This window comes from Hoplias malabaricus, chromosome 18, assembly GCF_029633855.1.
Source record: "Hoplias malabaricus isolate fHopMal1 chromosome 18, fHopMal1.hap1, whole genome shotgun sequence".
NCBI lineage: Eukaryota > Metazoa > Chordata > Actinopteri > Characiformes > Erythrinidae > Hoplias > Hoplias malabaricus.
This window is the reverse complement of record NC_089817.1, coordinates 11,742,889-11,759,980: the sequence shown is the minus strand read 5'-3', so window position 1 is coordinate 11,759,980 and position 17,092 is coordinate 11,742,889. Positions and strand designations below refer to the sequence as shown.

Below are 17,092 nucleotides of genomic sequence, written 5' to 3'. Positions count from 1 at the left end.
TCTACAGTGTAATTCCCATACGAATCATATCCAAGCATCACCAGCTACTTCTAATCGCAGCAAACAAGAGCATGCGGTGTGTATGCGTATGAATAAAACATGCATAGCCCGTGGTGCTATTAGTCATGCTCGATCTCAGATGACTATCCAGGGTGTCTGCAGGCATCCTGAAGTTTAAATTGATACTTTACATACTTTAATGATACTTCAGATCTAATTTCATACTGAATTTGTGGTTACAAGATACCAAATATAAAAGGTCCCTCAAAGTAACTCTTAACTTAAGTGATGTGTGCATGCTAGCTTTCATTTGAGTATTTTAATGTATATGCTTAAATTGTAATTTAAAATGAATACAATAAAGATACATTAATATCTTTTGAATTAATATATTTAGGTCAAACCACAATCAACAATGAATAAAAGGTTAACCTAAATAAACTATATCATAAATGAGTTATAGCCAGCTGTAAAATCACTACCCATTTTATACACACACAAACACACACACACACACACACACACACACACATAAGGAATGAGAGAAAAGCTCACAACCAGTCTCATCTTTCTTAAATGGAAATGGCTACTTATTTGCCCCACTGACTTGTAGTTACAATTTATATTTCCAAAATTGGTTGTGGGCGTTGTTCACCTGTTGTTCTGCATACTCTATTGGCCTATTTCACCCTGTTCTTCAATAGTCATGACCCCACCAGACCACCACAGAGCAGGTATGTTTTGAGTGATGTACCATCCTCAGTGCTGTAGTGACACTGATGTTGTGGAGGTGTGTTAATATGTGTTTCACGGGTATGAGTGGATCAGACACACCAGTGCTTCTGGAGTTTTTAAACCCCTCAGTGTCACTGCTGGACTGAGAAAAGTCCACCAACTGAGAAATATCCAGCCAACCGCTAGTGAAGGACTAGAAGGTGACCAAAATAAACTGTGCAGCAACAGATGAGCTAATGTCTGACTTCAAGTCGAAGGTGAATAATGTGAAATACATTATTTGCATCAGGGAGCATAAAGGATCCCACAGTGTAGCATAATAAGTAGAAAAACAAAGGACAGTTTAAATGTGTTATACACATACACAGATCATATCCATCCTCAGTTACTGTGTCATTTGACCTGTGTGTTGTTTAGTGTGTAACAGACTACAGACACAAACCACATATACACTTTTGTCTCATTTCCCCCCCTCGTCTCAAGTAATCTGATCCCACTGTCCCTGGGTTCTGAGAGTGTAACAGATTTTGTATTGGTAGTGTTTTATCGTGACTTGTGTGAGTGATCAGTGTGAGCAGTTTCAATGCAACAGTGAAGCCAAATCACAAATATCTCCCTACACCCTCCATAGGGCACAGTGTCAGTCATAAGATAATGGTTTGCGCTCTCATTGTATCATTAAAAATATTTTTTTAATGAGCTATAAGGTTCAAGTTTCTAACTACTGTCTTTATTATTAATTTTATTATCTATGATATGCATTATGTAGGGAGCATGGCGCTACTTTGAGACCCGCCCCACCCTCCTCTACTGAGTGACACAAACGAACAAAGCTCTGGTTACAAACATGAAGAGGATAAATGGGTCAGGGATCCATACTTGTATTTCTTTCATGTTAACGTCTAAATGAATAGTAAAAACTTTGTTGTTGAAAGAAACAATAAACCATTTTTGATATTACAGTTTTCATGTAGACTCCTGCTATATTTAAGACCAGTGTGTTTTCTTTTCTCCTGTAAAGCTATCATTCTAGAGACAAGCTTGTGTTATGACAGCGAGGCTATATAGAGAGCTGATATACAGATCTGTGGTCTCAGTGGTGTTCCTGTGTTGTCCAAGGGGAAAAGTAGTGAAGGCCAGTCCAGCTGGGGTTGGCTGAGAGCTTTCCCTCACTTCTATTTCAAACACGCGCCGACGTGAATGCCCACTCGCAATCTTTTATGAGCTGCCCTCTGGTAGGGGCTAAATCAATGAAGCCTAATGAATTTCCCACTCGTGGCACCCCACTCGACTCTAAAGGAATGAGAAAGCTGCTGGTTCTGGGAGTTTATACCACTTCTGCATTCTCTCAGTGAGCCAACACAACACTGCCACCCCCCCCCCACCCCACCCCAAAACTAATTTATTCATTAATTAATATTTTATTACCTGAGTTGTACTATTGACATTCAACGTGTCTTTGAAAAGTGGGGAGAAAAGGAAAGAAAACAACCCCAACACACACACACACACACTCAACACACACACAGAGAGTGAGAGACACTAAAAACACACACCTATACTGAGAGAAAGAGAGAGGGAACTCATGATGCTCAGAGCGTTTTAGCCGCCGATAGAATGTGATCAATAAGAAGCCCCAGTGGATTTGAGTCTCCAGAAAGGCCATGTTTTATTCTGTGTTCTCTCTCTCTCTCTCTCTCTCTCTCTCTCTCTCTCACTCACTCTCTCTCACACTCTCTCTCTCTCTCTCTCGCACACACACACACACACACACACAAAGGGTACAGGAGCTGCAGACAGGTGGGATATAGTCCCACTCTCATGGGAAATCAAAATACCAGCACAAACAGAGCTCAGAGCAGAGTCAGGGAAAGTGGAGTTTAGAGGAATTTGAGGCTGTGGAATATTTGTGGAAAAGGAAGAGGAAGACACAGAGTGCGTTTGTGTATTTTGTCAGAGGGTGGGGGGGGGGGGGTGGCATAGAAAGAGAGAGAAAAACACAGAGAGAAAAAAAACAACTTTGAACATGCTGATGGACAGTGGTTAAACTAACACTAGAGCAACAATAACACTTAGATTTGAGATTAGGAAGTGGACCACATGGAACAGAAGTACATTCTAGTCTCCTTCTTCTTCTTCTTTCTTTCTTTCTTCCTGATGTAAACCTCCCTATTTATTCGGGCTTTGGGACCGGCACTGCATGGCGATGCATTCCAGTGGCTAGGTACACACACTCACACCTCTGGACAATCTTCTGAGTCGCCAATCCGCCTACCAACGTGTGTATTTGGACCGTGGGAGGAAACCGGAGTACCTGGAGGAAACCCACACGGACACAGGGAGAACACACCAAACTCCTCACAGACAGTCACCTGGAGGAAACCAACACGGACACAGGGAGAACACACCAAACTCCTCACAGACAGTCACCTGGAGGAAACCAACACGGACACAGGGAGAACACACCAAACTCCTCACAGACAGTCACCTGGAGGAAACCAACACGGACACAGGGAGAACACACCAAATTCCTCACAGACAGTCACCTGGAGTGAGGCTCGACACTACCTGCTGTGCCACCGTGCCGCCAGAAGTACATTCTAATCTAATGAAAATATTTTGTGTCATATGCTGAAAATATGCTAAACATTAAATAGTTTATGAACTTATTATTCATTAAGATCAGCCTTTACATTTAATTATAATTGTGCCTGAGCCAATTATAAGTCTTTGCCAAGTGCGATAGATGTGTCTTTGCAATTTGATTTATATTTAAGACATGAGGGTTTGGGGGATTTGGGCTTGGAGCATTAGATTTCTGACTATAATATCCACCTTGCTTGTTTTTGGATGACAACTTAGAATTCACACACACACACACACACACACACACAAATGTTTAGGGTAGCCACCAGTTTTGTACAATAGTGTTCCATATTTAAAAATAAAATGCACTGTCCCTTAATCAGTTAGTACAAGATGCGATGTGGCTGTGCACTCAGCGTCCGTGTTTACAGCACTCTGTCTCCTTACAGCCACAGCTTCTCACACGGTGGCAAGAAGTGTCGAAGTCAATCCTGTTAGCGGTTTCTGGAGGAAGCACTCATAGTAGAGAATGAGATCTAAAATGTTTGTGCAACAAATACATTGATGGTCTCAGGTGCATTGTAATTTTTGTACAAAATTATTGCTAGGGACAGTTCTGTAGTCACTGGATATTGGGACGTGTCTCTAGGGGCCCTGTCCAATTCTACAACCGTCCCAAATTCTAATCATACTTTCTTGTTGCTTCATTTGACATGTTGGAATATCCCTGCACAATTATTTAAAACCAAGTCTCCCAAAGATAATGAAAGCTAAATGGTGGCTACAGTAAGTGTATGTTGGTTTTATAGCATTTCCAAGCAGGATGGGTTGTCCTTATGTCTTTGTATTTATTTATTTATTTATTTATTTATTGTTTCTTATGCTCTTATACTCTTATGCTCTGAGGGTTTTTTCCCTTGCTGCTCTCACGTTGGTGGCTTGCTCACTTCAGGCTAGGAATGGATCCAGATATAAGGCAAAACAATGCCCATATTCAGATTCTAACCTGGTATCACTTCTAAAATGACCATAGCTAATAAAATATTTTTGGTTATGCACATTTTCCTATATTAAAATGTGCAGTTATTGTAGGCTACATTTGCTAAGGGAGCCACCATCCATTGGCGGCACCTTTTCATTACATACACCACATGCTGTTACGTATTCAAAAATGAGCTATGATTATTAGGTTTTTTTGTTTTGTGTTTTTTGAGAAGCTCATGGATACTCTTTTAGTAAAATACGCATGTTTTAACATTGGTACCAGTCTGACACATTCAGTCCTGCTCTTCAGCCTCAGTGCTGTACATAAATATTTTTGTTCCCGAATAATCTTAAACAAAGCATCTTATTGGACAGAGAAGTCGCATCAGAGTCTGAATGTTCATTCATTCATTATCTGTAACTGCTTTTCCAATTCAGGGTCACTGTGGGTCCAGAGCCTACCTGGAATCATTGGGCGCGAGGCAGGAATACACCCTGGAGGGGACGCCAGTCCTTCACAGGGCAACACACACACACATTCACTCACACCTACGGACACTTTTGAGTCACCAGTCCACCTACCAACGTGTGTTTTTGGACTGTGGGAGGAAACCGGAGCACCTGGAGGAAACCCACGGGGAGAACACACCAACTCCTCACAGACAGTCACCCGGAGCGGGAATCGAACCCACAACCTCCAGGCCCCTGGAGCTGTGTGACTGTGACACTACCTGCTGCGCCACCGTGCCGCCAAAGTCTGAATGTTCAGTAGGTGAAACATTGGCTCAGCTATAGTCTATAGCAGTATATAATAATATGATATTATATCGTAGGAATAAGTGTCAGCGTATAGGAATGTTAATGCCAACTGCATCATGTTTGCCATGCTCCACACAGAGGCATCTGCCCAGCGCTTAGGAAAAGGGCGGGAGAGCTTTGATGGAAGTAAAAATCTAATTAGGGTTTTGACGCTGCACTGACACTGAAAAATGCCCAGCTGAACTCTATTCTTGTGCTAAATGGGAAAGGGATCGCCAGCCCTCCCCCTTCCTCCTGCACCCTCCTCCTACCAGCCCCCACCCATCCCCCTTTCTAAATTAAACTCCAGCTAATCCACAAAAAAACCCTGTCTGGCTCACTTTAAACACACAGCGGCCAAATTCACCTGTGAGACTCTGGCCTCCGTCACTGCATGCTACACTGATCACCACCCCCGCAAACACACACACACATACACACACACGCACAAGAAACTCACTCAATCTACTGCTGCTCATTCCGCCTGTTTGTTTCTCCTCAGTCCAGTGACGTGTAATGGTGGTCTCTCTGGGCCTTGCTGTGCCCAGCGTCCTGACCCTGATGCTTCTCTCAAGCTGCTATTGATCCACGAGTCTCTGCAGCAGCCCCTGATAGATGAAAAGCAACAAGAGATCTTCTTAAAGTCTATTGTTTTACTTAGCCCCCTTCCACAACATATATATTTGGGCAGCAGAAGGGTGCTACCAGCTGCATCACCACACAGCTCCAGGGTCCTAGGGTCCTGGGATCAATCCTTGCTTCAGGTCACGGTCTGTGAGAAGTTTGGTGTGTTTCTACCTGCGTCTCCATGTGTTCTCCCACAAGCCAAGGACACGTGTTGGTTGCTGGATTGTCTGCTGTGATATTGTCTGCACATGTGAGTGTGTCTGTGTGACTGGATGAGTGTGTGTTGGACTTTGTCCAGAGTTTTGCACCACAAAATTTGGACCCATGATAATCCTGATTGGGATGAGGTAGTTGCAGAAGATGAGTGAATGCAAAAAGGAATAAAAATGCACACACCTTCTATGCCTTTAACAGCTTTAAATAGATTTAGTAAATCAAAACCAGAAGGATGGATTCCCTTGTCAATGCTGTATTTTAATATTTATAGTGCATTAGAATTTTGGTGCTGATCCTGAAAGCCTCACCAAAGGAAGCACACTATGCATGGCCTTACCTGCCTGGCAATTTCTAAATCAATATTTTATATATTTTTTTCTTCATAGAGAATGTGTATATTTGAATTTCAACATTCATGACCATTGTGATCAATAAAATTGAAATATAAATTACTTTTATGCATTCATGGAATCCTCTACATATCCTTTGTAAACGAAATAAAAGTTACATTGTCATGACGACGCTGGCATTTCTGATGAAGTGTGCGAGCTTTATACACTAACATGCTTAAACTGCTTTGCACCTCCATGGTCCTGTCAGCTGTGTGTGAGTGGTATTAAGCTGTGCTTTTGGGTTTGTTATTTTAGCTTTTCACGTAGCTTGAGTCTCATGCTATAGAAATGCAGGCATAGGCTTTAGAGAAGCTCGGGGGGCAAGCAGATGTCAGGAGAAGGAACTGAGGAGAATATTAAGTCTGTGTTTGTTGGTATGTTACCTACTGTAAATATACAACATGCTGATTCTTATATACACTTTGTGTGGGGAGTTGGGTTTTGTAAGTGATTACATTTACTTTGCCTTACTACCGTGACGTTGACCTTTGAACTATTTATAAATTTATGATCACTAAATTTGATACACAAGGCGTTCTGGATATGAATATTACTATTAAAGGCACTATTACAGCTTGCTACAAATTATTTTTCTTGAATGGTGACTTTTATTTTCTTATTTTTTTCCTCTTATTTTCTGTGTGCAGCTCGTTGTCCAGACTAAAGACGGACAGTATTTGTTTCGTATCTCCCCTTGGGCTAAGTACGTCACTAAGACCCTGGACTCTGTCACTTATGAGTGGATCCACTGGGACCCTCTCAGTCCTTATAAGGTGAGTAAACAAAGAGCTTATATTGAGGTCTTTTGGTCCGTAGAGGGGTTTGAGCCTATTGTTGGATAAATATTTATCTTAATTTTCTGAGGTGGGTTGTAAAAACAGAGCAGCCTCCCTCTGTTTGAGTAGCTTAGTGGATAACCCCACATGGTAGAAGAGGCTTGGGTTCCCAGATCGGGATGGGGCATTATGCTTTATTGATTGGTCCTTGGGAAAGACTCCTAACGCTGCATCAACCTGCCTTTATAACTGTGTCTTTACAACTGTGTAACTTTATAACTGAGTGTCTGCCAAATGCAGTAAGTCTCAAAACAACATGGCTCAGCCAAGACTGAATTGAGCCAGGGCAAAGATATTTCACAATAAATACAACATAGCACAATGCAGCACACTAGCAACCACAACTTTAAAACTTATTTCTCTGACAAATCTAAAGACGAAGGCCAAGTACACAATTCTGTGTGTGTAATCTTACAGATGGCCGCCGTTTGTGTGTATTTGTGTGTGTAATTGCATGCTGTCGGTACCCGTCTCCACAGTTTTGTACAAAAACAAGTCTCTCCACAGACTCATGGCGGAGGTTAATGGGGTATGGGTGCACACGTGGACATTGTACTTTTCAAACTTAAAAGCTTCCAGCTATGACTTTGCAATTCATTTCTAAGGACAGCATTCATTTGCTCACCCCAGTGTATTTTACTTTTACTTAAATATGTGTAATCGATTTAGGGGAATCCCTGATTTAGCTCCTCCTCCCTGCACCTTGCCAAGGTATTGCTGATATAAAGATGTATTTGCTGTTTTTAAGTATGTGTGCAGCCTCTAGTCTGTGGGCTACATGCAGCCTGCTGCGCACATGGAATATCAGGTAGTCCCTATTATTTTATTGAGTATATGTTTCAGCTATTTGTAAAATCAGTGGTTGTTATGCAAATTAATTGAGCACTTTTAAAACAGTCCAGTTGGCTGAAAGCACCTTGATTTCAGGTTCATCCATGGAAAGTCAATAACAAGTGTCGTGTATTTCCAGACAAGACACGGACAGTGCCAGCATTTGTAATTTGTCAAAAAGCTTTTGTCATTCTCAAGAGGAACAGTATTGAAAGACATCACACCACCAAATATGCAAATTATGCCACTCTACAGGGAATGGTGCGAGCAGAGATAATTAAGGTGCTCAAGAATAATCTGACTGGGAAGAAAGTTTGTTTCCAGCATCTTAAAAAATGGCTGGGGAGTGTGACAAATGCGAATGTGTGGTGAATGTACTAACTGCAAAAAGGCAGAGGCCATATTCTAAAGATGAGATTGTATCTGCGACCATTCATTCATTCATTCATTGTCTGTAACCCCTTGTCCAGTTAAGGGTCACGGTGGGTTCGGAGCCTACCCGGAATCTCTGGCCGCAAGGCGGGAATACACACTGGGGGGGGGTGGCAGTCCTTCACAGAGCGACACACACTCACACATTCATTCACACCTAGGGACACTTTTTTTTGAGTCGCCAATCCACCTACAAACGTGTGGTTTTGGACTATGGGAGGAAACTGGAGCCCCCGGAGGAAACCCACACGGACACGAGGAGAACACATCCGACTCTTCACAGTCACCCAGAACAGGACATGAGTGCACAGCCTCCAGGGCTGCTGGAGCCACTGTGCCGCCCCTATCAGTGACCAGTTATATTAAAATAAATATAAATAAAAATGGCCCTCACCCTAATTTTTCAACCAATGCTGTATTAGCAGCCATTGTAAGCGCCTTGTTGAAATTAACAGTATTTAACTAAAGTCAACATGGATTGTCATTTAGATATGGAAAAAATATCAAGCTGTAAAATGAATATGATGGATCTAGCTTTACAGGATATGGGCGTAGATGATAACAGCTTCATAATGGTCGTACTTTTCATGCTGAACTAAACATTCAAGCTAATGGTCACATAGTGTAGCATATTTCCACACTCTCTTTCTATCCATGTGTACTACACAGACTCTTATTTCCCAGGATCCTCATGAAAAACCACCAGTTAAAGAGGTGGAGCACACTTTCCCTCTTCCTCTCCTACATTACACTTGTCCTGGGTCATTTAAATGGCATGCTACCTCTGTCTCTTTGCATAGTATCATTATGTGCTTACCTTATGTCTTACTAAAAATATACACCACTATTTTTTGACTCATATTTCCATGATTTTGACTTATATTTTGCCTAATCCTTTTGCTTTGTTTGCCTTCTCTCATTTCTTTTTTTTTTTAAATCCTTATATTATTATATCATATGTATTTCCCAATGTTGTCTCTACCAGTGCTGTTCATAACACACAGTGACATCATCATTCCAGTTATTTTTAAATTGCATAGTATTCAGTAGCTGCTGTAGATCACACCTCATCTATGGGCTTTATCTCTTGATAACACCACCCACCCCTACCCACCTAGCTATACACACACAAACACACACTGGGAGATGTTTGGAGGCATGTCAGAGAGAAGGAAGTGAGTTATGGACTGTGTCAAAGTTGTAGTCTATCAAAGACTCAGGCCCTAACAGAAGAACAGAGAGAGAACATTCTTCAAACAAGTCATTAAACACTGACAGCTCTACTCTCTCTCTTTCTCTCTCTCTCTCTCTCTTTCTTGACCTCTCCAAACTCTCTCCCACAGTGCACTGGGATGGTGGGGTATTTAAATAAATAAGTGAGCACATTAAAAACATAAAGACAAAGACAAACAACCCCAGAACCTGAAGGGAAGAAGCTGTCCTGGACCTGCCCTGAGTCACTGTAGTTGAGTTTGTGTGAGTGGACAGTTGTGGGTCAATGTCCTTCTCTACTCAACCCTTTTCTTTCTGTGGTGAGCATTTCCAGTAAGAGCCTTCTTTAAAATCCGACTCTGCTTAGAGCTCTTACATTTATTATTATAATCCATTAGCATGCGGAGAGCAGGCCTGCGCTAATGACGACACTTGTTCTTGGTGTAACGCGACTCGAGCGGTGCCTTTAACAGCCTTCACAGATTGAACAGTTAGTTTTGCCCTCTTGATGTTTTCATTTCACTCCAGAAGCATTTACAGTGCGCGTCGCTTTAATATGGATTAATGCTTCCGCGCTGACATTTTTCTGGCACATTTTGTGCTTGATTTTGAGTCATTCAGCTCTCAGCAGACTGCACTCAGCAGTGGAACTCCGTTCCACAATTCTGTTCCGGCACGTACGGGTGACTGAGCAACAGCATAGTCACTGACACACATTAGCATTTCAGATGAATAACCAGAGCAGGGGGTTATTCATTAGTTCATTCGATTTGCTTTGCCTTCTAATGTGTGTGTGTGTGTGTGTGTGTAGGAGGGTGGTGTTTGTTTGTTTGTTTGTTTGTCTGTGTACTGTTTTACATTCTTCTAATCTTTATCACACCAGCAGCTTTCACAGTCGTAGTACCACAGTGTAAAAATGAGCGTCAAAGCAATCACCTTTTCCTTTTCCATACACAGCGAGTGTCCTGATTAATCGGATGACTACACTCACATGATCCAATAAAGCTATAAATATAAAGCATAAACAATGCCTTCACAGTTAAAGTTATATACCATCTCTGTTCAAAGAAGAACATGTATCTCCAATTTTGGTGATTATTCGTTTACTACATCGTTTGAACCCAGCAGCCGTCCTCCATGTTATGTGTAAATTTAAGTATTTTAGGATGAATGGACCAATAGAAATGCTCCAAAATTAAATGGAATTAAATCTTTTTACATAGACTTTCATTAAAACTTAGGGTTTTTTCCTTCTCCTGTAAAGTTACTACTTACCTACTGTTTTTCGTTGATCAGTGACGAGATGTGATCGTGATTTTCACAATGAGCGTATGCTTTTATGCACATTTGATTTTTTTCAGTGCATTAAACTCAACAAATAAACAGAAACTGTGCTTTAAAATTTGCAGATAAATCCCATATTTGTGTGTGTTCCCAGCAGTTTTTTTTCTTTTGGACTTCTCCCATGAGACTTTTAGACCACTGTAGAAAATCAGCCTCACATTTCTTTGCTGATTGCTCTGCTGCTGATGTGGACTTTATTCAGTAGTTAGCTTTATAAGATTCTGCTGTTGCGCAGCTGAAGTTGTTTTGTGGATCGGTACTTTTACAAATTCTCTAGTCATTATTTCTCTGAAAAAGAATGCTTTTTTTTTCTTATGCAGGGTTTATGCTTCTTTCCATCTCAGCCTTGAGGCCAACTGCACTATTAAACTCTCACACTTTCACTCACTCTCACTCTCTCTCTCTCACACACACACACACACTCCCGCTCTCTCTCTCTCTCTCCTTGTGTTGATATTTGGGTTGGGTTGCATCAGGGTCTCAGAAGTTTGGAAGCTGTGGGCTAGGGGATCTTCAAAGGCTGCTGTGGTGCTCACGCTTGGTTTAACTGGTCTTTTCCTCTCTGTGGCTCTCAGCTTCAGCAGCCGAGACCCCTGCCTCCCCGCTGCCCACGAGTCTACGAGGCTCATGTGGGCATCGCCTCGCCCAGAGAGGAGATCGCCTCTTACCACAACTTCACCCTCAACGTGCTTTCTCGTGTTAAAGACCTGGGTGAGTGATGAAACCAGATGAAACTCAACGCAACACACACTCACACCACGTACAAGGAACTGAAGGAGTGTATCTGAACGTTGGGCGTGGACCCCTCGCGGCATGGGCACCAAATTATGTGCTCTGGTCATCCTCCCAAAGACAAATAAGAGTTGCCTGGAAAGTTCAGCTCTTGTTAAGTTTTCTTGGGAAACAAAGGGTTTTCAAAGGTTCAGAGGTTTAGTGAAGCCAGTACATCTAAACACATGCAGAGGTATTTTTATAAAACGGTTCTTCTGTGAAGGACCAGCTTTTTAAAGAGGATGTTTCTTAATGGGTTCTTAATGAAACACACTCTATGACTTGTTTTGGCCAAAATACCACAAGGCTCAAACATCACAGCACTTTTCCTACACTGTTGAAACAGCCCTGTTCAAATGGGCTGAGCCTCTTTTTAAACCATATGCAAATAACCCCCAAAATATGATTTTATATATGTCAGAACTGGGATGAGTTCTTCGGGGTTTGATTGATGACCAGAGTGGGTCAATAATTATTTTTCACTTGCAACTCATTGAAAAATTGTTAACATAGCAGGTTCTGATCTGTCATCCCAACTAGGAGGGAGTTATACTAAATAATATCATGGCTGTAATTCAGTCACTGGAAGGCATTTGACAGTCCCTCTTCTTTGGATTGACTGAAATTTCTTCAAAAACAAAAACACATTCAATCAAATCCTGTTCTACTGTGTTAAGAGGAATGGGATTATCCACTAGGTTATATCAACCATTTAAGTAAATACAAAACATGCAGGGCACTGTACAAACAGAAGAACTCTTCTTGACTGAAACCTACCTTTCCCCCGAAGTAAAACTTGCTAACTCATTGTAAATGGTGAGGTCCCTGCCAAGGCTACCTGGGACTACAGAGCACCAGAGCAACTATGGGTGAGTGGAGCTTCATATGGGCCATACCGTACGTCCTTGTAGTGTATGACGTGTTTGAAAGTAGGTCATGAATGTAAATTTGGTTTTACTGAAGAAGCAGGTTTGCAGGGTCAAAAACATCTCATTCCAGTTATAACGTGAACGGTTGGGTGGTCAGGTCCACCAACGGCGCATGGGCAGTCAGTTGGGAGGGTAGGGCTGATCCCAGCTGGATGCTGTTGCTAGAATGTGGCCTTGTAAAGTAAGACTGAAGGTTCTGTGGTCCCTGTTCTCACCCTGAACGTTACTGTTGGGACGCCAGAAAGCTGCAACTCTAATCAGTGCCCTTGAACAAGACAAACTTTAACGTCTCTCCACATGAATAAATAAAGATGAAATAAACAAACCAGAAGCCTTTTGTTACTAGGGGCACGACTTTTGTTACTAGGGGCCTTGATCTTAAAGTTAATAATATTGGTAACATATTACAGTAAATGTACATAATTCAGCAATAAACCTTACTAAATGGTTATGTAATGTCACTAGCTTTACTAGAACTAGCTTTAACTAGCATTTTTAGCAGTTTATAAAGTCCTATTATTTTTGTTCTTGTTTCTGTTTTTGCTTCATGAATAATCGTGACTTAATCATTTAGTAGTGCTTATAACTGTCTGGTTACTTAAAACGGTCTTACGACCTATTCGGACAGAATTAGTTTTACCTGTGAACGTGGGGGTAAAGTTATTATTACTTGAGTATCTCACTAGTTTCAGTGAATCTTCTAGAATGCGCGTTCCCGTTTCAGGAAAGATTTTTGAGCCTTTTACCTATTGTAAAACAAGCAGTAAAAATGAGCCCATCTTATTTTAATCCCGTCAGAATTGAAATATGGGGTAATAATGCGTCATATCCCGTGGAAATTGAGTTTTCTCGAGCTGAAGGAGGCGTTTAGTGATGAAATATACAGTTTAAGTAAAAGCTCAGCGGCTGAACGACGCACCACGCTCAAATCCAGACAACGACCTGTAGGGTATGTTTTGTTCACACTAAAAGCCTCCATACGTGTTATGAACGTGTGTCGTTACCATTAAATGGTGTATAATAACGGTTATCGCCTTCTCGTCCGTTATTTTTTATGAAGATAAAGTCGATTAGGGCTGTACTTTTTTGGTGGGAAGGCTGAACTCAGAACAGTTGTGACAGTCTAAAATCTCCAGTAGCTCTGCTGTGTATGATCCACACTGTGTGACGGCAGTGCGTGAATCGAGTAGCTCCTCCCATCTTTGTTATTTTCATAACGATTTTTTCCCAGTGCGAATCGTTTTACTGACGTGTGGAAAAATTACATTACCCCAGCTCCCCATGTAAAAATAATTCTGTCCTAATAGGGCTTTAGATAACATTAATTGATGTACCCTTATTGTTAATCTATTAAATTAGTCGTGCTATTATTGTATTCTTATTATTATTTCAATATTTAAGTATATTTATTCTACCTTTCTGCATATTCCAGCAGTTTATAACATTTAACACTACTGATATCGCTGTTTAGAGATTTAAAAACCTCTTATAATTTTTAAAGTGCTTTTATTTATTTTAAGATACACTATAAACATATGTGATTATTTTTGAACACTTTATAGTCATTGAAATCAGCTTTAATATACACCCATTATAGAAACGTTCAGTTGTGTATGCACAGTTTGTCATGGCTTTCTAAGATGATTATGCAATGATACAGGGTGCTCTGAGGCAGGCACATATGAGATTTAGGTAATCAATCCCAATGCTAAGCATCAGATAGAGGGGTATATTGAACTGTTCAGCTGCATGCTCTAAAGAGTTGAAGCATCATTCCATATCTATTGGATGATCTGGATAAATTGAAGTGGCATCTGTGATCCAGAACTAATCACCCAACCTTAGTACTTGAGTACAGTAATGTTTCCATAACAGAATGCCATGAGGTCCTCACATGTACGTTCCTTAATTGAGTGTACTTATTAATATCATCGACTTCAGGAAAAAAAAAAACTAAACAATCTGGATGATATATTAAGTGATGTCGGCTGAAGCAGGTGATCATATGTGGATTTGTTCATGACTTCAACATCACAACCATGATGTATTGAAAAATAAGCTGGTTTTCCAACTTTGGTGAATACAATACGAGCTGTATGGATTTGTGGATAGTAAAATGTCTTTTTATTTAAAACAAGATCTAAATATCTTTTATATCAGGACCTGGTATTCCCTGGTATGGCTCCTTTAAAGCCCTTGTATTTATTCTGTGGTTTAACCTATGGTATTGCCTTAAAATCTTGGGCTCGGGCAGCAGTGGATTTGGATGCGAGCTGGCATACAGCACAAATAAACCTGCGTTTCCTTTCCTAAAAAGTCCTTTAAGGCTTTGTCAGCTTTTTAATGGACTCTGTGAGTGGACTGGTAATGCCAGGTGACAGGCTGAGCCTCCGGTCTATGCAGAAGTGTCAGGGGGCTGCGCGGCTGAGAGCTGCACGGCTGCGGGCTCTCTGCCTGGGGGATTAAAAGCTGTGCCGAGTGCTCTCCGGTCCTCAGGTGTTCTTGGAAGCCACACAAAAAAATCCTCCTGCACTTATACACAGTGGGGACACTTTCCATTGTGCTCTCGGCTGATGCAGCTCTAATGGAGGAGCTGCATCGGTGAAGCTGTTCCCTTCCTCGGAAAAATGGACAAACATTTAAAATAAGATGGTGAATCTGATCTGGTGAAGTACTCGGAACAAGGTTTCTCTGACACACCTGTGTTTCTCAAGAATCTCTTTGGAATGCAATGGTAAACAGTGCCACTTAGAGCCAGGCCTAGGCCATAAACATCAAAATAGAAGTAAAGACAGCACAGTGGCAGCACTAGGATTTTAGTGGTGTTTTAGGAAGTTGTTCCTACACCTTGTAATGTTATGTAATTTTAATATTACTGTAATTTATGGCGACACTAAATGTGACATTAGGCCTCAGTTCAGATCCTGAAGACCTGGGAGACGATCTGAGAGAGCTTGTTTGGATTGCATCACTTTTAAGAACTGTATCTCTTGTTTCCACCCAAAATGTATCAGTGAAATCAAAGTATTGCAAAAGGTACAGTTTGAATACAACACGTGTAATGATGAAGATCTGAAAGAAATAAAATAACATAAAAACGCTTCAGGTGTGGTTCCCTCACAGTTGTAAAAGAGACAGTGTTGAATGATGTGTTTTGAACAATACTTTTAAATGTTATAACTGAGCACTGTATAGAGAGGGTTTTTTTTTCTGATTTATTACTGTATGACATGATGTCGTATGACAGGACTGATGTTTACTTCCTTTGATAACTGATTTATTTGTTTATTTTTCCCGAAAATCATGCACTGACTCAGAAAGCGTCTTTTTAGATTTGTGATTTAATTACCATCCGCACAAAAGCAGCGGCATGGCTTTGATTGACAAACAAAAGGAGCTGGGCGTAGGTGGCTGCGAAACAGTGAGATGAGACTGGCACCTGGACACACACGCACACACACTCTCTCTCCACAAATAGACACATAGACACGTACATGTCCACAAGTACAGCTGGGCTGCTCGAAAAAAAAGGATATACAGATCTGAAGCAGAACGTTGGCTCTAATTTGTCACTTCTGTACACATAATTTAATATGAAGCCTAAAGCCATTGTTAGAATATAGGAAATAAAAATGGCACGGCCAATAATTAAATCCAAAGAATTTTCCAAAGAGAACATGCTGTGAAAAATTAGAATTCTTGGAATTCAAATTGGAGATATTCCACAGAATGTACCAGAGGCTCTGGATCTTATCCATACTTTTCCAAACAGTTTTGAAACAGGAATAAACTCCACAGATTCACTCATGTTGTATACTGTCAGAAAAAACTGGTGGTACCTTTTGCTGTCACTGTGGTGTTAAACTTCGGGCAAACTTTCTGTAGTCAGTAAACCATTGGCTAATTAAAAATCAAATGCATTTTGACATGTTCAGCACCTTCATGCAAAAACCATTCTCCACATATTTCAGCAAAGCAGAGTCTTCCAGGTTTGGATTAGCAACATAGCATAGTGTTTGTTAGAGAATGCTGATCACACCTTGACATTTACCACATGTAGCAGGTGTCCTTAAAGGGTTAAAGGGTTTTGTCATTTTACTTAGAAACTTCATCCTCGGCAGCACAATTACCACTGCACAAGATGGAGCTAGATAGAGCAGTCAGAGAAATAAAAAATAGCACATCATAGGTGCAATTCCATACAAAAACAATTACTGATGCCTGGAAAAGAGAAACAAGGGGCATTTTCAGGCTTTTCATTGAGTGTTACTTACATTTGAAGACAGCAAGGGACAGCCATCTGGGAGCCAGGAGAGAGGAGCTTTTCTGCTTGCCTTCCCTTGAGACGTGAGGGATGGAGGTTCAAGCTGAGCTGGACATGAAGTTTAAAGTACTCAAG

At 41.1% G+C, this 17,092-nt stretch overlaps 1 protein-coding gene across 1 annotated transcript in view; it reads left to right on the top strand.

Moving 5' to 3' along the window:
* The window catches only part of gbe1a (glucan (1,4-alpha-), branching enzyme 1a), a 126,657-nt gene that overhangs the window by 20,041 nt on the left and 89,524 nt on the right, over nt 1-17,092 (top strand). The window contains exons 4-5 of the mRNA XM_066651597.1: nt 6,986-7,111; nt 11,569-11,704. Coding sequence (XP_066507694.1) covers nt 6,986-7,111; nt 11,569-11,704 — 262 coding nt within the window. The remainder of the gene's footprint in view (nt 1-6,985; nt 7,112-11,568; nt 11,705-17,092) is intronic.